This window comes from Melanerpes formicivorus, unplaced genomic scaffold (assembly GCF_026170545.1).
Source record: "Melanerpes formicivorus ecotype bairdi unplaced genomic scaffold, bMelFor1.0.p_v2 SCAF_88, whole genome shotgun sequence".
NCBI classification, from domain to species: domain Eukaryota; kingdom Metazoa; phylum Chordata; class Aves; order Piciformes; family Picidae; genus Melanerpes; species Melanerpes formicivorus.
The window spans coordinates 67,172-88,453 of NW_027142440.1; the positions used below are offsets into that span (position 1 = coordinate 67,172).

Genomic DNA, 21,282 nt, shown 5'->3' on the forward strand with positions numbered 1-21,282 from the left:
CCGGCGCCTCCGCTCCCTGCTTCCCGCTTGCGGGGCAGCCGGAGCCGCGGCGGAGCGGCTGAAGGGGCCACGGGGTGCGCTCGTAGCGGCGCTCTGGCCACGGCGGGTCCTGGCTGTGCGACTCGGCAGCTGCAGCCTCCCCGTGCGGATCCGGGGGCGGCCGGGCCAGAGCCGCCCGGCTGGCAGCAGCGCCTCTGGAGCACCGCCGGGAGCACGGGGCGTGGGGGCTGGCAGGAAGGGCGGAAGTGACGTCACGACGCAGCACCGGGTAGCACCATGGTTGCTGTGGGTAGCACGGCCTCCCCTGCGGAAGGAAGGGCGGAAGTGACGTCTGAGGGCACCCCCGGCGGCGCCATGCCAGGAGCCTTTGGGCTTTTCGTGGCGGTGTTCAGCTCTCCCTGATCACTGAACTGATGTGGAGTGGCCAAAACAGTTCCTTGCTTGCACCCGAGCAAACGAGATTCCTTCTGCTGATCCACTGGTAGGGCATTACGTGACATATGGTGCCACATCCAACTGGTGGCCAATCACTAGTGGTGTGCCCCAAGGATCAGTGCTGGGCCCCATGCTCTTTAACATCTTTATTGATGATCTGGATGAGGGCACTGAGTCCATCGGCAGTGATTTTGCAGATGGCACCAAGCTGGGGCAGGAGTTGATCTGCTGGAGGGCAGAGAGGCTCTGCAGAGGGACCTGGACAGGCTGGGCAGATGGGCAGAGTCCAAGGGCAGGAGATTGAACACATCCAAGTGCCAGGGGCTGCACATTGGCCACAGCAACCCCAGGCAGTGCTGCAGGCTGGGGGCAGGGTGGCTGAGAGCAGCCAGGCAGAGAGGGACCTGGGGGTAGTGGTCGATGGTAGGCTGAACATGAGCCTGCAGTGTGCCCAGGCAGCCAGGAGGGCCAATGGCATCCTGGCCTGCATCAGGAACAGTGTGGCCAGCAGGAGCAGGGAGGTCATTCTGCCCCTGTGCACTGCACTGGTTAGGTCACACCAGTTCAGGGCCCCTCAGGTTAGGAAGGAGGTTGAGCTGCTGGAACGAGTCCAGAGAAGGGCAACAAAGCTGGGGAGGGGTCTGGAGCACAGCCCTGGGAGGAGAGCCTGAGGGAGCTGGGGTTGCTTAGCCTGGAGAAGAGGAGACTCAGGGGAGACCTCATTGCTCTCTACAACTACCCAAAGGGAGGTTGTAGCCAGGTGGGGGTTGGTCTCTTCTCCCAGGCAGCCAGCACCAGAACAAGAGGACACAGTCTCAGGCTGCACCAGGGGAGGTTTAGGCTGGATGTGAGGAAGAAATTCTACACAGAGAGTGATTGCCCATTGGGATGTGCTGCCCAGGGGGTGGTGGAGTCGCCATCATTGGAGGTGTTTAGGAGGAGACTGGATGGGGTGCTTGGTGCCATGGGTTAGTTGTTTAGGTGGTGTTGGATTGGTTGATGGGTTGGACACGATGATCTTGAAGGTCTCTTCCAACCTGGTTAATTCTGTCCTGTCCTGTCCTGTCCTGTCCTGTCCTGTCCTGTCCTGTCCCTGTCCTGTCCTGTCCTGTCTTTGGGCACAAGTGGAGTTTGCCCATGGTGTTTCCCCTTGCTCTGGTTCTGCCTCCAGCCGGGGGCGCTGGCGCAGCCGCCCCAGGGGCAGGAGGAGCTGAGCAGAGCGGGAAGGGTCCCCCTGGGGGAGGTGTCCCCAGCCGGCAGCTTGGCAGCGCCGCAGCATTGCAGGGGGCCGGGAGCGAGGCCGGGGCTGGGCCAGAGCCCGAGAGCGAGCAGGGCAGAGCCTGGGTGCCCGGAGGGAGGCGCAGCCGAGCGAGGCCTGCCCTGGCTGCCGGCTGCTGGCGGCAGCGGCCCCGGGCCCTGCTGCCCCCCCCCCGGGCTGCCCCTTGGAGCGGGCAGGCAGGCTGCGGGGGGCTGTGGGCTGAGGGGGCTGCTGCAGGGGAGCTGAGCTGGGGCCGGGGGTGTCCCCGGGCGCTCGTTAGCCGCGGCCCAGCCCCCTGCCGCCCCAGCCGCTGCCGGAGCCGCTCCGAGCCGGGCGGGAGCGCAGCGCAGCGCTGCCAGCCCCGCGGCAGGGGCAGGGGCAGGGGCAGGGGCAGGGGCAGGGGCAGGGCAGCGGCAGGGGAAGGGGCAGCGGCAGGGGCAGGGGCAGGGGCAGGGGCAGGGGCAGGGGCAGGGCAGCGGCAGGGGAAGGGGCAGCGGCAGGGGCAGGGGCAGGGGCAGGGCAGCGGCAGGGGAAGGGGCAGCGGCAGGGGCAGGGGCAGGGGCAGGGGCAGGGGCAGCGGCAGGGGCAGGGGCAGCGGCAGGGGCAGGGGCAGGGGCAGCGGCAGGGACAGGGGCAGCGGCAGGGGCAGGGGCAGGGGCAGCGGCAGCGGCAGGGGCAGGGGCAGGGGCAGGGGCAGGGACAGGGACAGGGGCAGGGGCAGGGACAGGGGCAGGGACAGGGGCAGGGGCAGGGGCAGCGGCAGGGGCAGGGGCAGCGGCAGGGGCAGGGGCAGGGGCAGCGGCAGGGGCAGGGGCAGCGGCAGGAGCAGGGGCAGGGACAGGGGCAGGGACAGGGGCAGGGGCAGGGGCAGCGGCAGGGGCAGGGGCAGGGGCAGGGGCAGGGACAGGGGCAGGGGCAGGGGCAGCGGCAGGGGCAGGGGCAGCGGCAGGAGCAGGGGCAGGGACAGGGGCAGGGACAGGGGCAGGGGCAGGGGCAGCGGCAGGGGCAGGGGCAGCGGCAGGGGCAGGGACAGGGACAGGGGCAGCGGCAGGGGAGCCCTCGCCGGCCTTGGGCAGCGGCGGGGCCCGGGCCGGCTGCTCCCCGCCCTGCAGGAGGCTGCCCGCAACGGGGGCGAGGAGGAGGTTCCGGGCTGGCTTTGGGGTGCCCGGGCTGCCGTCCGCCCTGCCGGGGCCGGGCCCTGCGTCTCTGCGGGGCGGCAGCCGCGGAGCCGGCCGTGCCCCCACGCCGCCCCCTGCCCCGGCACCGCGGCTCCCTCTGAAGCGCTGCTGCAAGGCTGAGCCTGGGCAGAAGCTAAAGGCCAAGAGCTGCTTTCGGTGGCGGTAAGGCAAGAGAAGAGTCTCGATCTTGTGTTTGCCGAGCAGGCTTCATTCTAAAGCCTGAGCGAGGCCAAGCCCCGCGGCACGGAGCCCTTAGCCAGGCAAGGCTGCGAGCAGCTGCAGTGCAGCTCGGTGCTGAACCCGGCTGCTTCCATCCAGTGAAGTCTGGCAGCCAGGCAGCTCCAGGGTGCCAGGGAGCCTCAGCACTTCAGCACCTGGTGATACCCGGTGGCAGGGCTGTGACTGCTGTGCTCTTCCACATCCTGCTTCCCCTGCCCAGTTCCATCAGCAGAGCAGCCACCAGACATAGTGAGGATTGCACAAAGTCTCCCTGCTGAAGCTATCCCCAAGGGCAAGGGCAGGGGATGGTTGGTGGCGTTTGCTGGATTTGTTGTCTTGCTTTTTGTCATCAGATCCTGCTGTCTGCAGCTGCACTGGAGAGGATTCCCAGGGATGCAGACCAGTTGATTCCTGCTGTTTCCCAGGGTGCAGGCTTCCAGCCAGGGGAGAGATCACCCAGCAGAGGCATGGGAAGGAGCTGGCCTCTTTACCAAGGGCTTATTTAGCTGTGGGCAAATCTCATCTCCAAAGAGCTGCATTGTTACTCTGAGCATGCAGGGCCTGCTCTTCCCAGGCACAAAATGTTTGGCCCTGGGCAGGGGCAGGGGGCTGCTGGCAAACATCTCTGTGTCTCTGTCCCCAGGTCAATGCAAACTGGAGGAGTCGCTGTGCCAGGGCTGCTGCTGGGGAATCTCGGGAGCTTGCCTGACACTGCTGTGAGTAAAACAGTGAGCAGGGACAAGTTACTAGCCCTGGAGTGTCTCTTTTGTTGCACTCTTGAGTTTGGTCACAGCAAGGTGGTGTTTCCCTCACCTGAGTTCAGCTCTGGAGCTGGGCTCAAAGTTTTATCCCTTTTGCATCCTTTGCCCTTGGGTTTTCCCTTGCTCCCCCCTGGGCTTTGTTGGTGGGACAGGGAAAAGCTTCAGGCTTTCCTGCCCCTTTTTACCTCTCTAGAAGGAGATTTCCTGTGAGCTTTGGATGATAGACTTAGCACCTTTAGGAACTGGCCTCGTTCTGGCTCCTGTTTCACATCTCCTGAGTGCCTTCATCAGAGCCTCTGCTCCTGGCAGCACGGAGCAGGCCCCTCCAGCACTCCCCTCCCCTCCCCTCCCCTCCCCTCCCCTCCCCTCCCCTCCCCTCCCCTCCCCTCCCCTCCCCTCCCCTCCCCTCCCCCTGAGCCCAAGCCATGAGCTGCTTTCTCTTTCCAGATGAAGCTGTTAACTTTGTCAACAAGCCCAAAACGCCTCCAGAGGTCTCAGTCAGTCCTTCTGACAGCCTGGAGCTGGGGTGGGAGGTGTCAGGCGCCAGTGGAGCTGTGGTGTGGCAGAAGGATCACAGGGAGGTGAAGCAGGCCCAGAGGACAGCAGTCAGCTCCCAGGGGACGCAGCACAAGCTCAGGGGCAAGCAGGTGACACAAGCAGCCCAAGGGAGCTACAGCTGTGCCACAAAGGATGACAGCACAACATTCCAAGTCAAAGTCAGAGGTGAGAAAATGCTGGGAAGGCCCAAACTAAAGAAACCTTCCCTTTTGGGTGGGCTCTGACGTTTGGAGGATCACCTCACAGCCTCTCTGGGGGGAAGGATTTCAGCTGGAGGACTTCAGTTCTGGCAGCTGCCCTATCAACCTTCTCAAGGTGCACTTTGGCTTCCATGGAACCATCACAATTGAAGGGCAAGGCTGCCCAGTTGTGCATCTCTCTCAGCTCCCTGCTGTGCCTGCAGAGAAGCTCCTGCAGAATCATAGTGTGAGGCCATAGCAGAGGTGCAAGGATAGAGACAAGGCCAGGAGGAGGTGCTGAGAGAGCTCTGATGAGATGGAGAAGAGCTGAACTGCAGTGATCCTAATCAAAGAAGGGGAACAGTTCCTGGAGAGGAAGACTGACTGAAGACTGAAGCTTCATTGACTGGAAGCTTGGGAACAAGAGGGAGGAGGGTTCAGGGAGTGCCTGGTGATGCTCTAAGAGCCAGGTCCAAATCTGTGCTCCAATGATGATTTTTTTACCCTTTATCCCAGAATTCCCATGCACTTCTGCACTGTCAGCCAGATGGAGGGGAAAGAGTTTTCTTGTCTTGAATGGCCTACCATGATCATAGAATCACAGAGTTGTCAGGGCTGGAAGGGACCTCAAGGCTCAGCCAGTTCCAACCCCCCTGCCATGGGCAGGGACACCTCACACCACAGCAGGTTGCTCACAGCCACCTCCAGCCTGGCCTTCAAAACCTCCAGGGATGAGGCTTCCACCCCCTCCCTGGGCAGCCTGTGCCAGGCTCTCAGCACCCTCCTGGGGAAGAGCTTCTTCCTAACAGCCAAGCTGAATCTCCCCATTTCTAGTTGTGTTCCATCCCCCCCAGTCCTATCCCTCCCTGACACCCTCAGAAGTCCCTCCCCAGCTTTCCTGTAGCCCCCTGCAGATCCTGGAAGGCCACAATTAGGTCTGCTGGGAGCCTTCTCCTCTGCAGCCTGAACAGCCCCAACTCCCTCAGTCTGTCCTCACAGGAGAGGTGCTGCAGCCCTCTGCTCATGATGCCACCTGGCAAGGGCAAGCACAGTGCAATAGGAGAGACTTGGTTAAGAACTGGAGAAGACAACTGCAAACACCCTCAAGCATGAGTGCTGTGGTTTGCTTCCAGAGACAGAAGAGATGTTTCCAAACAAGGAGAAGGTACAGAAGGAGGTGAAAGCTGCACTGACACAAAATGCCCCCCTGAGCTGGGAGGTGGCCCAGGAGAAGCCCCAGGTGAAATGGTCCAAGGAAGGGAAGCTGATCACTGCCAGCAAGAAGTTCAAGGTGGAGTCAGAGGGCAAATCTGGTGGGCTGGTGGTGAGTCAGCTGGAGAAGAAAGCTGCTGGGGAGTACAGCTGTGAGGCTGCTGGCCAGAAGCTGACCTTCAAGGCTGCTGTCCCAGGTGAGACACATCTGGTCTGAATTACAGGAGAGGATAAGAACTGTAGTAGCTGTTGCACAGTGGCTCAGTGGCAACAGTCTGTAGGCTTCACCTGATCTTCTGTACCTCCCTGTCTGGGCTTGCAGATGTGGAATGTTTGTTTCTAGTATGGCACAAAGGCTGAGCTCATTCTGTTTGAGTTAAAGGAGGGTTCTGCATGGTGATTTCCCACCACAGGATTGCTGTCAAGGACCCTCTTGGGGATAGGATAGGATAGGATAGCATAGGATAGGATAGGATAGGATAGGATAGGATAGGATAGGATAGGATAGGATAGGATAGGATAGGATAGGATAGGATAGGATAGGATAGGATAGGATGGACTAGACGAGATGAGACTAGACTGGAATAGAATTACCCAGGTTGGAAGAGACCTTTGAGCTCTTCTCCATCCCCAGGCTCCTGCTTCCCTAGTTCCCACACTGCAGTTGGCATCCATAGAAGGGTAGATTCTGCCCAGTGAGGGCAACCTGTTTGGGCAGGTGACAGCCCAAATCTTTTCCAGGTGCCTGCACAGAAATGTGTAAGCCTGAGCTCATTCACTCCCTCAATCAATGTTTGCTCCCTTCAGAGCCCAAGCCTGCCTTCATCACCCAGGAAAAGGTCCAGCAGGAGGTGAATGCTGTCCTGACAGAAAGTGCCAGCCTCAGCTGGGAGGTGGCAGAGGACACAACTGAAGGGAAATGCTTCAAGGATGGCAAACTGCTGATTGCCTCTAGAAAGTTCAAACTAGAAACCCTGGGCAAGCCTCAGGGCCTGGTGGTGGAGCAGCTGGAGAGGAGAGATGCTGGAGAATCCATCTGTGAGGCTGCAGGCCAGAAGCTGCCCTTCAAGTTGGAACCAACCAGTGAGCTCTCACCTAAGCAGCTCTCTGTGTGGCTTAGAGGGAAACAACAATGGAGGTTCCCTACCTAGGAGAATAGAATAGAATAGAATAGAATAGAATAGAATAGAATAGAATAGAATAGAATAGAATAGAATAGAATAGAATGAACCAGGTTGGAAAAGACCTTTGAGATCATCCAGTCCAAGCTATCACCCAGCACCATCTGATCAACTCAACCATGGCACCAAGGGCCTCATCCAGGCTCTTCCTGAACACCTCCAGGGATGGGGACTCCACCACCTCCCTGGGCAGCACATTCCAATCTCTCTCTCTATGAAGTACTTCTTCCTCACCTCCAGCCTAACCCTCTGCTGGCACAGCTTGAGACTGTGGCCTCTTGTTCTGGGGCTGGCTGCCTGGGAGAAGAGACCAACCCCCACCTGGCTACAACCTCCCTTGAGGGAGTTGGAGAGAGCAATGAGGTCTGCCCTGAGCCTCCTCTTCTCCAGGCTAAGCAACCCCAGCTCCCTCAGCCTCTCCTCCCAGGGCTGTGCTCCAGACCCCTCCCCAGCTTTGTTGCTCTTCTTTGTGTTAAGGATTTGAGGTGGAAATTGTTAATTTTTCCTCTTTTAGTGCCTGTCCTAGAAGCAGAGGCTAAATTTGAGCACAAAGCTGTCCAGGAGGAGCCTCTTGTTGTTGCAGAACATGAGAGCATCACACTGAGCACCTCAGTGACGCCTGAACCGGCTGCACGCAGTGGCTGAAGGATGGAACAGAAATCAAGGGCAGCAAGACATAGGTGATTAAGAGTGAGGGGCACCCAGGACCCTGCCAGGCACCCTGGCTGAGAGCTCAGAGCCTGCTGCCTACAGCTGCCAGACAAAGAATGCCAAGCAGGCATTCCAAGTGCAGGTGCAAGGTGGGGAGAGAGCAGTGCACGTTGTGTCCCAAAGCCAGCAGCTCTACTGCCTTGGGAGGGTGGAGGACACTACTCTGAAACTGTTCCAGCCTCAAAGCCTGACTTGGTGGTGCAGCTGCTGTGGCTGCCCCAGCAGAGGCCAGCAAAGTTCTCCTGCTCCCAAATGCCCAAGTGTAGCCTTTTGCTGGCTGCCTGAGGGAAGCCAGCCCCTGGCTGAGCCTTGAGGTCCCTTCCAACCCTGACAGTTCTCTGATTCTGTGATTCTTAGGATGATTCATTTGCTACAGTTGCCCAGAACCAGCTTCTTGGAACAGGCTTTTGATCTTTTCCTTTCCCCACAGCTTTTCTCTTCTCCTGCATCAGTGAAGTTTGCCCAGAGCCTGGAAGCTGTTGCTGCTGAGATTGGAGGCAGCATCTCTCTGAGCTGGGAGGTGAGCCAGGCCAAGGGGCAGGTGGTGTGGCGCAGGAGCGGTGTGGAGCTCAGAGCCAGCAAACGCTTCCAGATTCACCAGGAGGGGCTCAGAAGGAGCCTGAGCATCACAGGCATCCGGGCTGAGGATGAGGGAGAGTACTCCTGCCAGCCCAGGGGTGACAAGAGCAGCCTCACCATCACCCCCAAAGGTATGGCTCCTTTGGTGGCAATGTGGAGGGAGCTTTGGGTTTGTCCTCAGTTGTTGCACCTGGGGTGGGTTGCAATGACCCCCCCAGCCCTTCCCAACTGACCATTGCCAGAGCAGCTCAGCTGGAAAGCAAAGGAAACTGTGTTGGCAAACAAAGCTCCAATCTAAACTATGGAATGCGATGGCTGTGTACAGAATACACAATGGTTACATCCAGTTACAATTCATCAACAACACCAGAACCCCCCTGGACAAAACCAGGGGGTTCCCAACACCTTCCCCCTCCCTGCTCCCCTCCCTCTCTCCCTCTTGCAGTAAAGAAATCTTTCCTAATAGCCAACCTAAACCTCCCCTGGTACACCTTGAGGCCGTTTCCTCTCCTTCTGTCACTCAAGCTGTGCCAGGGGAGGTTTAGGCTGGAGGGGAGGAGAAAGTTCTTCCCAGAGAGAGTTGTTGGCCATTGGGATGTGCTGCCCAGGGAGGTGGTGGAGTCCCCATCCCTGGAGGGGTTCAAGAGGGGATGGGACGTGGCACTTGGTGCCATGGCTTAGTTAGTCCTGAGGCCTTGGGTGACAGCTTGGACTTGATGATCTCTGAGGTCTTTCCCAACCTTGTTGCTGATATGATTCTATGATCCTAGGGAAAAGAGACCAACACCCACCTTGTAGTGCATTTGAGGCTGGAATTAAGTGTCCCAAATGTCAAATGGGATTTCCCCTCCCCCCAGTTGTTTGTCTCTCTTCCTGCATCTTTATGAACCAAACTTAGACCTGGGAAACATGAAGATTCATTTCAGGCAGGCCTAGAGGAAAGCTGGGCAGGAGCTGTTACGAGAAGGACAGAACATCTTCCAGACAGCTGGCCTGCAGAGCTGGCAGAAGGAGCCAGGGAGCTGCACAGTTTCCCTATGTTCCATGAGGTGTTTGGAACTCTCCTCAGCAGCTTGGATCCCCACAAGTCCATGGGACAGGATGGGATCCATCCTAGGGTGCTGAGAGAGCTGGCAGAGGAGCTGGCCAAGCCACTCTCCATCATTTTCATAGTTTCATAGTTTCATAGTTTCATTCAGGGTTGGAAGGGACCACAAGGATCATCTAGTTCCAACCCCCCTGCCATGGGCAGGGACACCCCACACTAGATCAGGCTGGACAGAGCCTCATCCAGCCTGCTCTTAAACACCCCCAGGGACGGGGCCTCGACCACCTCCCTGGACAACCCATTCCAGGGTTTCACCACTCTCATGGTGAAGAACCTCCTCCTCACATCCAGCCTGAATCTCCCCACCTCCAGCTTCATTCCATTCCCCCTAGTCCTATCACTACCTGATATCCTGAGAAGTCCTTCCCCAGCCTTCCTGTAGGCCCCCTTCAGATACTGGAAGGCGACAATGAGGTCTCCTCGGAGCCTTCTCTTCTGCAGACTGAACAGCCCCAACTCCTTCAGTCTGCCCTCACAGGAGAGGTGCTCCAGCCCTCTGATCATCCTCGTGGCCCTTCTCTGGACACCTTCCAGCACCTCCACATCCCTCTTGTAATAGGGGCTCCAGAACTGGACACAGTACTCCAGGTGGGGTCTCACCAGGGCTGAGTAGAGGGGGAGGATCACCTCCCTCGACCTGCTGGCCACACTTCTCCTGATGCAGCCCAGGATCTGATTGGCTTTGCGGGCTGCAAGTGCACACTGAGAGCTCCTGTTGAGCTTTTTGTCCACCAGCACCCCCAAGTCTCTCTCCTCAGGGCTACCCTCCAGCCAGTCACTGCCCAGCCTGGATTTGTGCCTGGGATTGCCTCGACCCAGATGCAGGACCCTGCACTTGCTCTTATTGAACTTCATGAGGTTGGCTTGTGCCCACCTCTCCAGCCTGTCCAGGTCCCTCTGGATGGATCCCTTCCCTCCAGCCTGTCTGCTGCCCCACACAGCTTGGTGTCATCAGCAAACCTGCTGAGGGTGCACTCAGTGCCACTGTCCATGGCACCCACAGAGATGTTGAACAGGACTGGTCCCAGGACTGATCCCTGAGGGACTCTGCTTGTCTCTGGCCTCCACTGGGACATGGAGCCATTGACAGCCACTCTTTGGGTGCGGCCATCAAGCCAGTTCCTTATCCATCTAGTGGTCCACCCATCAAACCCATGTGTCACCAGTTTGGAGACCAGGATGTGGTGCGGGACAGTGTCGAAGGCTTTGCTCAGGTCCAGGTAAATGACATCAGTTGCTCGCCCCTCAGCTATTGATGTTGTCACCTGCTCATAGAAGGCCACCAGGTTGGTCAGGCAGGATTTGCTCTTGGCAAAGCCATGCTGACTGTTCCCAATCACCTCTTCACTATTCTTCTGAGCCAGCAGTGCCTCCAGGAGGATCTGTTCCATGATCTTTCTGGGCACAGAGGTGAAACTGCCTGGCCTGGAGTTCCCTGGTTCCTCCTTCTTGCCCTTTTTGCAGATGGGGGCAATGTTTCCCCTTTTCCAGTCTGTGGGGACTTCACCAGACTGCCAGGACTTTTGAAATATAATAGAGAGGGGTTTAGCAACCTCCTCTGTCAGTTCTCTCAGTACCCGTGGGTGTAACCCGTCAGGTCCCATGGACTTGAACACTTTCAGGTTCTTCAGGTGATCACGAATCTGATCTGCACTTCCCATGGGCAGTTCTTCCTCCCCGTCCCTGGCTTTGACTTCCATAACATCAGGAGTGTGGCTGGAGGCCCTTGCAGTGAAGACTGAGGTAAAGAAGTTATTAAGTACCTCAGCCTTTTCCTCATCACATGTGACCATGTCACCAGTTTCCTCTCTGAGGGGGCCCACACCTTCCCTAGTCTTCTTCTTCCCATTAATATACCTGTAAAAGTTCTTAGTGTTCCCTTTAATCTCCCTGGCTAGATTCAACTCAAACTCTGCTTTGGCTTTCCTGACCAGGACTCTTGCTGCTCGGGCAGCTTCCTTATCTCCCCCCTGTTCTACCTGTCCTTCCCTCCACTTCCTGTAGAGTTTCCTTTTAAGTAATAGTGTGTCCAGTAGCTCCTTGCCCATCCAGGCAGGCCTCCTAGCATTCTTACCTGCTTTTCTCTTTGTTGGTACACAGAGCTCCTGGACACAGAGGAGGTGGTCCTTGAATACTGACCAGCTGTCCTGGGTCCCTCTTCCCTCCAGGGCTTTGTCCCACGACACTTTGGCTAGCAGATCCCTGAAGCCATCAAAATCTGCATGCCTAAAGCCTGGGGTTGTAAGCTTGGAATACTTCCTCCTGATTGCCCTGAGGATGTTAAATTCAACTGCTTCATGGTCACTGCAGCCAAGGCCGTCTATGAGCCTCACATTGCTTACCAGCCCTTCCCTGTTGGTGAGAACAAGGTCCAGCATAGCACCATTCCTTGTGGGTTCCTCTACCATTTGGAGGAGGAAGTTGTCTTCTGTGCAGTCCAGGAACATCCTGGATTGCTGGTGCCTTGCTGTGTTGTCCCTCCAGCAGATGTCAGGGTGGTTGAAATCACCCATGAGGACCAGGGCTTGTGACCTGGAAGCTGCTTCTATTTGCCTATGGAGGGCCTCACCTGCTTGGATCTGCTGGTCAGGTGGCCTGTAGGAGACCCCCACAGTAATATCTTTTTCCCCTGTCCTGCCTTTAATTTTGACCCATACACTCTCAACCAGCTCATCATCCCTCCCCAGTTGGAGCTCCACTGATTCCAACTGGCTATTGACATAGAGGGCAACACCTCCTCCTCTCCTTCCCTGCCTATCCTTCCTAAAGAGTTTATACCCATCTATCCCTACATTCCAGTCATGGGATTCATCCCACCAAGTTTCAGTAACAGCCACTATGTCGTGGCATCCCAGCAGCACAGTGGCCCTTAACTAAATTTTCCAGCAGTCCTGGCTCACTGGCGAGGTCCCAGAGGACTGGAAGCTGGCCAACGTGGTGCCCATCCATAAGAAGGGCCGGTTGGATGAGCCAGGGAATTACAGGCCTGTCAGCCTGACCTCAGTGCCAGGCAAGATCCTGGAACAGGTCATCCTGAGAGCAATCACACAGCACTTACAGGATGGCCAAGGGATCAGGCCCAGCCAGCATGGATTTAGGAAGGGCAGGTCCTGCCTGACCAACCTGATCTCCTTCCATGCCCAGGTGACTGCCTGGTGGGTGTGGGGCAGGCTGTGGATGTGGTCTGCCTGGACTTCAGCAAAGCCTTTGACACCATCCCCCACAGCAACCTCCTGGCCAAGCTGTCAGCCCCTGGCTTGGACAGCAGCACTCTGAGCTGGGTTAGAAACTGGCTGGAGGCTGAGCCCAGAGAGTGGTGGTGAATGGTGCCACAGCCAGCTGGCAGCCAGGCACCAGTGGTGTGCCCCAGGGATCAGTGCTGGGCCCTGTGCTCTTTAACATCTTCATTGATGATCTGGATGAGTATCTTGAGTCCATCAGCAGTAAGTTTGCAGACAACACCAAGCTGGGGCAGGAGTTGATCTGCTGGAGGGCAGAGAGGCTCTGCAGAGGGACCTGGACAGGCTGGACAGATGGGCAGAGTCCAAGGGCAGGAGATTGAACACATCCAAGTGCCAGGGGCTGCACATTGGCCACAGCAACCCCAGGCAGAGCTACAGGCTGGGGTCAGAGTGGCTGAGAGCAGCCAGGCAGAAAGGGACCTGGGGGGTACTGGTTGATGGTAGGCTGAACATGAGCCAGCAGTGCACCCAGGGGGCCAAGAAGGCTAATGGCATCCTGGCCTGCATCAGGAACAGTGTGGCCAGCAGGAGCAGGGAAGTCCTTGTGCCCTGTGCTCAGCACTGGTTAGGCCACACCTTGAGTCCTGTGTCCAGTTCTGGGCTCCTCAGGTTAGGAGGGAGGTTGACTTGCTGGAACGGGTCCAGAGAAGGGCAACAAAGCTGGGGAGGGGCTTGGAACACAGCCCTGTGAGGAGAGGCTGAGGGAGCTGGGGTTGCTCAGCCTGGAGAAGAGGAGACTCAGGGGTGACCTTATTGCTCTCTCCAACTCCCTGAAGGGAAGTTGTAGCCAGATGGGGTTGGTCTCTTCTCCCAGGCAGCCAGCACCAGAACAAGAGGACACAGTCTCAAGCTGTGCCAGGGGAGGTTCAGGTTGGATGTTAGGAAGAAGTTCTACACAGAGAGAGTGATTGCCCTTTGGAATGGGCTGCCCAAGGAGGTGGTGGAGTCACCATCCCTGGAGGTGTTCAGGAGGAGACTTGCTGGGGTGCTTGGTGCCATGGGTTAGCTGTTTGGGTGGGTTGGATTGGTTGATGGGTTGGACACAATGATCTTGAAGGTCTCTTCCAACCTGGTTTGGTTTCTTCTAAATAAATATGGGTTATTCTAAATAAAAATAAATGGTCTGCTCTGCCCTGGCAGATGGTTTTTTCCCAGAGCTGCATCTGAAGGGAGGTGAAAATGGGAGAGCTGAAGCACTGCCCCTGTGAGGAGGGCCTGAGGAAGTTGGGGTTGTTCTGCCTGGAGAAGATGAACTCCAGAGGGACCTCAGAGTAGGCTTCCAGTACTTCAAGGGGCCCTCAGGAAAGATGGGGAGGGACCTCCATCAGGGCAATGTCATGATGGGATGAGGAATAAGGATTTGAAGGTGCCAGGAGGTAGATTTAGATTAGCTCTTAGGCTCACTCTGAAGAGGGTAAGGCACAGGAAGAGTTTCCTAAGAGAGGTTATGGGTGCCCCCTGCCTTGAAGTGTTCAAGGTCAGGTGAGATGGAGTTTGGAACAACCTCATCTAGGGGAAAATGTCTCTGCCCATGGCAGAGGGGTTGGGAGAAAATGATGTTAAGGTTCCTTCCAACTCAGAGTGGTCTATGAGTCTGTGCTCTGAAAAGACAAACTGGCAGTGTCCTGTTCCTTACTAGATGCTGTCCTCATGTGGCCACTTAGGTTTAGCAAGAGCTTCACACACACTTGTTCTGTTCCACTGCTCTGTTGAACTCCTCCTTCCTCCCTGACTTTGTCACTGGGATGAGATGCCCTTTGCATGCAGGCTGCTTTACATCTGAGCCCTGCTCCTGAGGATGAGTCAAGGTGAAATCCCTTCCAAAAGGCAAGGGCTGCAGGAGCACAAAATGATGAATTGGTTCTGATGAGTCAGTGCAAAGGTGCAGAGTTAAAGAGGAATATGCTGAGTGCAAGAGACTCTGAAGCAAAGCTACAGCTGGGGCAAAGCATGTGGCAGATGTCCCTGTGGCTGCTGTGGTCCAGACACACAGCCAAGGCTGTAAGCTTGCAGAGAAGGATGTGAATGGGACAGCTTTCATAGAATCATAGAATGGTTTGGCTTGGAAGGGAGCTTAAAGCTCATCCAGTTCCAACCCCCCTGCCAGGACAGCTCCCACTACACTGGGTTGCTCAAAGCCCCATCCAGCCTGGTCTTCAATACTTCCAGGGATGAGGCATCTACAGTGTCTCCAGGCAATCTGTTTCAGTGTCTCACCACACTCACTAAAGAACTTCTTCCTGATGTCCAATCTAAATCTGCCCTGCTCTGGGTGGAAATCAATGCCCCTTGTCCTGTCACTGCAGTCCCTTCTCCAGATCCCTTCTCCAGCTTTCCTGTAGAATAGCATCCTTTGGCTTGCAAGAGACCTTTAAAGATCCTCTAGTCCAACCCCCTGGCAGTGCACAGAGACATCTGCAGCTGGATCAGGTTGCTCAGTGATTAGGATGCAGGAGATGGGAGGCTTGTGTTTAGGAATCCTTGGCAGATTTTCACTCCTTAATGTGGTTAACTTCTTTTGAAGCCTGTGTAAAGTTCTAGCAGCTATAAAATCCTCTGCTGGAGCTGGTACTGTTCCTCTAGGGTCAAGCAGAGAATGTGATTCCTGTGCTGAAGAAGGAAAGTGGCCAGGAGGGGATGTTGGTCTGGAATCACACACACTCCATGTGCTCTGTCTGCAAGCATGCAGAAGGTGATCACAGCAGAGCCAGGCATGATGAAGCTCAGGGAAATCTTCCTCTCTCTCCTTTCACAGCCCCAGAGATCAGGATTGTTAAAGCCCTGGAAGATGTGGAAGTGGATGAATAGGAGAGTGGATCTTTTGTCTGGGACATTTCACATGGTGAGGTCCAGCCCCAATGGTCCAAAACTGACAGCAAGCTGAAGGCTGCTGCCAACATCAGGATGCCTCAAGAGGGTAGGAGGACAAAGGGGAATCTTGTTCCTGCATGGGGGTGGGGTGGAGTAAGTGCTGAGAAGAAGGACTGAGAAGAAGGCTCTGACCTTCCCAGTCCAAGGAGGAAGGTTCAGGAGAGTTAGCCTATTGTTTTGGGGGTGCAGCTAGGCAGGGACAGGAAGGTGGTGAGAACTTAAGGCAGATTTGGTGGTGTGAGCCCATCCCATGCCACCAGCAGTGGGGAGGAATTTGTATCTTCTGATAATGGGTGGGATCCTTCTCTTTCAAGTCCTTCCCAGATGGTGGGGACCACATTCAATCAGTCCCTGGAGGAACTGAGGTTATTGTGATGCACAAACAAAGGAATGTTTGAAGGCTTTTTGAGCCACTAAGTTCAGTAAAGATTGCAGAAGTGTGCAGAATGCTACTGAGGGATTCCTAAATCCCTGCTCTCCTGTTCCCCCCTGGATCCAGAGCAATCCATTAGCATGGTAAAGGAGTTGTGTGACGAGGATGTGACCGAGCCTGAAGAGGCCACCTTGGAATGGGAGACCTCCACTCCATCTGTGAAACCTCCCAGATGGCTGCTGTGTGGAGAAGCCTTGCAGGCTGGCAGAAACATTATCATGCAGCAAGAAGGCACCAGCCCCAGGCTGACCGTCCTGCAAACCAGTGCCAGCGTGACAGGCACCGTGCAGCTCTCCACTGGCAAGTCCAAAGCCACAGCAAACCTACTTGTCAGAGGTAAGGTGTCCTGGCTTGGCTGCACCATGGAGAGATCCTCCCTCTCACAGGGCCTGGGAAGTCATTTGTTTCAGACAGCACTGTCTAGTGTGCAGCTTCCACGCTCTGGGCTCCTGGCAGTGTAGGTGCATGTGGAAGATCTGGTCAATTCCCAGCTCCCAGTTGTTGGTTGGAACGCTGGGACAGGCTGCCCAGGGCAGTGGTGGAGTCCCCATCCTTGGAGGCATTGAAGAGATGTGCAGACATGGCACTTCAGGACACAGTTGAGTGGGCATGGTGGGGTTGGGCTCATGGTTGTACCTGCTAATCTTTGAGGTCTTTTCCAAGCTTAATGATTCTGTGATTCTATAGATGAGACATCCATGCCTTAGGAAAGGATTTGACTACATGAGTTTGGAGTGCCTGGTATTCAAATGGAGCCAAGGCTAGGCTTTGGGTTGGTTGTTTTTTCCTTCTGGACTTTACCACAGAGGACAAAAACAAAGAAATTTGCCAGGAGAGATTATTTTGTCCCATTCCTGAGCTCGACAAGTTTGCCAGCTCATGTAATGAATCTGCTTGGTCATTGACTTGATCTGGGACCAAGCTTCCAGGCTTGATGTCTTCTGCTGTCACCATGGTAAATATCTCCAATCCCATTCTGAAGTCCTTGTTTTGACTTTCCTTTGCTCATACTTGAATGCCAACTCTAATCAGCAAGCAATTCAGTAAGTATTGATCCCTGCATCTGCAATGTAAAGTGTTGCCTTACAGAAACCTTGCCTTCCCTAAAGATCCTCAGGTTGGGTTTGCTTCAAAGCCAATCAGGTCTGTAACAGAAACCCGCAGCATCATCTGAGCAGTTCACCAAGCAGCTGGGAATGACATACAGGAAATAAACTGGCATGAAATACAGATCAGAAACTTTCCTCTTCTGCCCATTCCCCCTTTCTTCTTCCCTACCCCTGCTTTGCAGATTCCCACATACAGATCACCAGGAAGCTGGAGGACAAGAGAGCTCTGGAGCACCATTCGCTCATCTTGGCCTGTGACTTCAGGCCTTCTCCCAAGAGTGTGAAGTGGTTCAAGGAGCACACAGCCACTGAGCCCTCTGAGAAGTCCAAAATCAAGCAGGAGCAGCATTCAGCAGAGCTCAGGGTTTTGAAGGTGAAGCCTGAAGATGCTGGTGTGTCCAAGGACAGGGCTGGAAACGCAGAGACTGAAGCCACACTGCCTGTTGAAGGTACAGATGGTGTGCAGCAGGGAGGTTGGCCTGGTGATGATCTGGGTGAGGGCATTGAGTCCATCATCAGTACATCTGCAGATGACACCAAGCTGGGGCAGGTGTTGATCTGTTAGAGGGTAGGAGAGCTCTGCAGAGGGACCTGGACAGGCTGGACAGATGGGCAGAGTCCAAGGTCAGGAGATTGAACACATCTAAGTGCCAGGTGCTGCACATTGGCCACAGCAACCCCAGGCAGTGCTGCAGGCTGGGGTCAGAGTGGCTGAGAGCAGCCAGGCAGAAAGGGACCTGGGGGTAGTGGTGGACAGCAGCTGAACATGAGCCAGCAGTGCACCCAGGGGGCCAAGAAGGCCAAGGGCATCCTGGCCTGCATCAGGAAGAGTGTGGCCAGCAGGAGCAGGGAGGTCATTGTGCCCTGTGCTCAGCACTGGTTAGGCCACACCTTGAGTCCTGTGTCCAGTTCTGGGCTCCTCAGGTTAGGAAAGAGGTTGAGGTGCTGGAAGGTGTCCAGAGAAGGGCAACGAAGCTGGGGAGGGGTCTGGAGCACAGCCCTGTGAGGAGAGGCTGAGGGAGCTGGGGTTGCTTAGCCTGCAGAAGAGGAGGCTCAGGGGAGACCTCATTGCTCTCTCCAGCTCCCTGAACTGACTGTGTTATGAGCCATAGAATCATAGAATACTATGGGGTTTGAAGGAGCCTTTAAAGGTAGGGCACATCCTCAGTACAGCAGGTCTGGAGCTGGTCTGACTCAGCACAGAGAAAGCAGTTTGCTGCTGTCCTTAGTATGCCACATGGCTCCAGAGATGGAGATTCCTGAAGTACATTTCTGCTCCTGATGATGCAGCCAAGGGCTTCCTTAAATCTAGCCTAGCTTGTTGAGCAGCTGCTCCAGAGAAGTGTGAAGCTGTCCCTCTGGCCTTCACTCCATGCCTGCTCCAAGCCCTGTTCCCTGTGAGGAGATCTCCTTTGCCTGACAGATACCCCAACACAGAGAGCAATATGTCCTTGCAACCTCACAGCTGCAGAGTCATAGAGAGACTGCTGCTGTAGCACTGGCTCTCATTCCTTATCCATGGCAATGCTTCTCTCCTTCCTTTCACCCACCCAGGAACAGGTTCTGCTTTCCCTAACACTCACTGCAGTCAGGAGGTGTGGGACTGCTTTGGGGTCTGCATTGGCATCAGCAGCATTGCAAGGGTTTCCTGCAGCTCTCTTTCAATAGTGGGCAGCAGCTGAAAGTGCCTCAGCTGACATATCCTGGTTGTGCTCTGTTTTGGCTGCTAGCCTTCAGAGGAGCCTGCTGTCTTCATGAAGGCCTTGGCTGATGGCTTTGGGGAGGAGTGTGGTGTGATGTACCTGCAGTGTGAAGTCTCCAAAGAGAAGGTCAAACCTGCTTGGAGAAAGGATGGTGAGAAGATCACTTCTGGTAGCAAGTAGGAGCAGACACAGAGTGGGAAGCCCCTGTGCCTCCTTAGCCATGACCTAGAAAAGACAGTTGCAGGCTTACACACCTGTGATCCTGGCACTGATGTTGCCAAGCCAAAGGGCAGCGTCCAGGGGAAGTACTGTGGGTGATGGACATCCAAAGAGTGCTGTAATTCTTGGTGCCCTTGGTCACTTGGTCTCACAGCTGTTCCTCCTAAAGCCTCCCATTACAAGGTGGGGTCTGAGCAAAGCCCAGTTCCTCTTAAAGGACAGCTGCAGCATTGTTGATGGTTTCACACTCACATGTGTGAGACACAGCTTGAATGTCTCTGATTTGAGCATCAGGAAGCAGCTCCATCAGACATTAGGCAGAAGTTCCTTATTGTTGAGGGTGGTGAGACACTGCAACAGGCTGTCCAGAGAAGCTGTGGCTGCCCCATCCCTGCAAGTGTTTAGGAGCAGGCTGGATGAGGCTCTGGGCAAGCCGGGCTAGTAGGAGGTGTCCCTTCCAACTGCAGCCATTCCATGATGGTTCCATGAATATTAGGTGGGGGTAGGATGGTAACAAGTGAACAAACATCCCATTTCTCCTAGCTACACAGAGAAATACCTCAGACAACATCCCAGAGGCTTCCTACCTGACAACTTTTCTCCCCTCTAGCTCAGTGAGTCTTGACTTCTCTCCACTCAGTTCTTCCCGCAGTCCTTCCAGCGCAATGCCCTTCTCTGTAGCTCTGTGGTGACTCTGAGTGGATAATGGCTGAGAAACCCTTCCCATGTCAAACACACCTGGAAGGAATGCAGTGGTGTCTTCCCAGCTGAGTGGACAAAGCAGTCTGATGAGCTAACAATGTCCACACCCCTGCCCATGTCATTGTACTAAGCCACTTTTTGTCCTCCAGGGCTGAACATTGGCATCACCAAAGGCTTGAAGAACACAGGAATCCAGGAGGGAGCAGATTGCACTTTTGAGTGTCTTGTGTCCCATGAAAGCATTGCTGACTTCAGCTGGACACTGCCTGGGAGCCAAGTGGAAAGCGGAGGGCGATCTGAAGCCTCCGCCGCGGGGCAGCAGTGCACACTTCCCGTCGGGGCCGTGGCTCCTGGGGATGCTGGGGAAGTCATTCTCACTGCCCCTGCTCTGACCTCCAAGGCTTCTCTGGGTGTGAAAGGTAAGGAGATGAGAAAGGCTCTGGGGTTTGCATCCTTGGCTGTCTTTCCAGGAGGTTCTGTCAGTTACCCATGAAGGCAAACTTTAGTGGTGATCCAAATGAAGAGCAGCCTTTGCTGCCAGCCTCAAGGCACTGAGCTTTGGCCTTGGAAACAAGGGAAATGCTGAAATGTTTTAGAGGTGTTTGAGAAGGGCAGAACCCACTGAGCTGTCTCATTGGACAGACAATTGCTGCTCACACTGTCTGCATGTGAGAGAATCAGCCAAGGCTCTCTGTGCAGGCAGCAGACACGATGACATCCCTTGAAATGGATGCCCTCAGGACAAGTCCTCAGCTCCTGTAAGCAATTGTAGGAGCACAGAATGGTTTAGGATGGAAGGGACCTTCAAAGGTCATCCAGTCCAGTCCCCCTGCAGGCAGCAGGAACATCTGCAACTAGATCAGGCTGCTCAGAGCCCTGTCCAACCTGACCTGGAGTGATCCAGGGATGGTGAAGTGCTTACTGTCCTCCTGCAGCTTGGAGATGAGGGGTACAAGCCAATCTTCAGCTGAAGAGCTTGGATTGGATGCTAGGAGCAGTGAAATGAGCTGTAGTGGCCAATGCTGAGAGCAGGGCAGTGTGGAAGGGGCAGGGCTGAGGTCTGGTTGTTCCTGCTCTTCACAGGTCCCTCCCTGGAAACCCAACTGGGAGAAAGCCTTGAGCTGACCTTGCTGGAACAGTGAAAAGAGTAGGAGCAGCCCTTCAAGATCAGTCCCATGGGGATGCAGTGGTGCTTCTTCTTGTAGTTAGCTATTAAAGACTAGAGGGTAAAGCCAGACTTTTCCCCCTCTAGAGCAGCCTTGAGAAACAAAGTGTGCTTAGGCCTCCCTGTGGCCTCCAGACCTGAGCTCCCTGGAGGTTTCTAGCAGCAGCTTTTCTGAGTGCAAGAATGCTTCTGTGTCACACAGCTCAAGCTAAAAGTGAAAGCTTCCTGTGCTGGCTTTGGTCAGGAGGAGCAACATCAGCTGCATCTTTGTGCCCAGCAGTAGCCCTGGGGTAAAGTGGGAGGTCAGGGATGAACAAAGGACCATGGAAGGAAATCTGGAGATCCCTGACCCCTCTGGCAGGAAAGATTTCTCCTGCTCTCCAGTCTAAACCTCCCTTGGTGCAGCCTGAGGTTATTTTCTCTTCTCCTATGACTTGCAGCTAGGGAGAAGAGACCAAG

The 21,282-nt window shown here is 55.6% G+C and overlaps 1 protein-coding gene across 7 annotated transcripts; it reads left to right on the plus strand.

The window, feature by feature from the left end:
* Nucleotides 1–359: 359 nt before the first annotated feature.
* On the plus strand, nucleotides 360–20,937 carry LOC137454938 (obscurin-like). 7 transcript variants are annotated; one of them, XM_068165367.1, is made up of 11 exons: nucleotides 360–481; nucleotides 3,734–3,806; nucleotides 4,299–4,574; nucleotides 5,722–5,997; nucleotides 7,508–7,661; nucleotides 8,123–8,402; nucleotides 15,377–15,538; nucleotides 15,992–16,261; nucleotides 17,217–17,483; nucleotides 19,808–20,077; nucleotides 20,742–20,937. In XM_068165367.1, the coding sequence occupies exons 7-11, from the start codon at nucleotides 15,526–15,528 to the stop codon at nucleotides 20,798–20,800; spliced, it is 879 nt and encodes a 292-aa protein (XP_068021468.1). In that variant the 5' UTR covers nucleotides 360–481; nucleotides 3,734–3,806; nucleotides 4,299–4,574; nucleotides 5,722–5,997; nucleotides 7,508–7,661; nucleotides 8,123–8,402; nucleotides 15,377–15,525; the 3' UTR covers nucleotides 20,801–20,937. The 7 variants fall into 7 exon arrangements, with proteins under 7 accessions (XP_068021468.1, XP_068021470.1, XP_068021471.1 ...); XM_068165369.1 differs by lacking the exon at nucleotides 360–481 and adding an exon at nucleotides 2,920–3,033; XM_068165370.1 differs by lacking the exon at nucleotides 360–481 and having other exon boundaries at nucleotides 3,347–3,806; nucleotides 7,496–7,661.
* The last annotated feature ends 345 nt before the right edge of the window (nucleotides 20,938–21,282 follow it).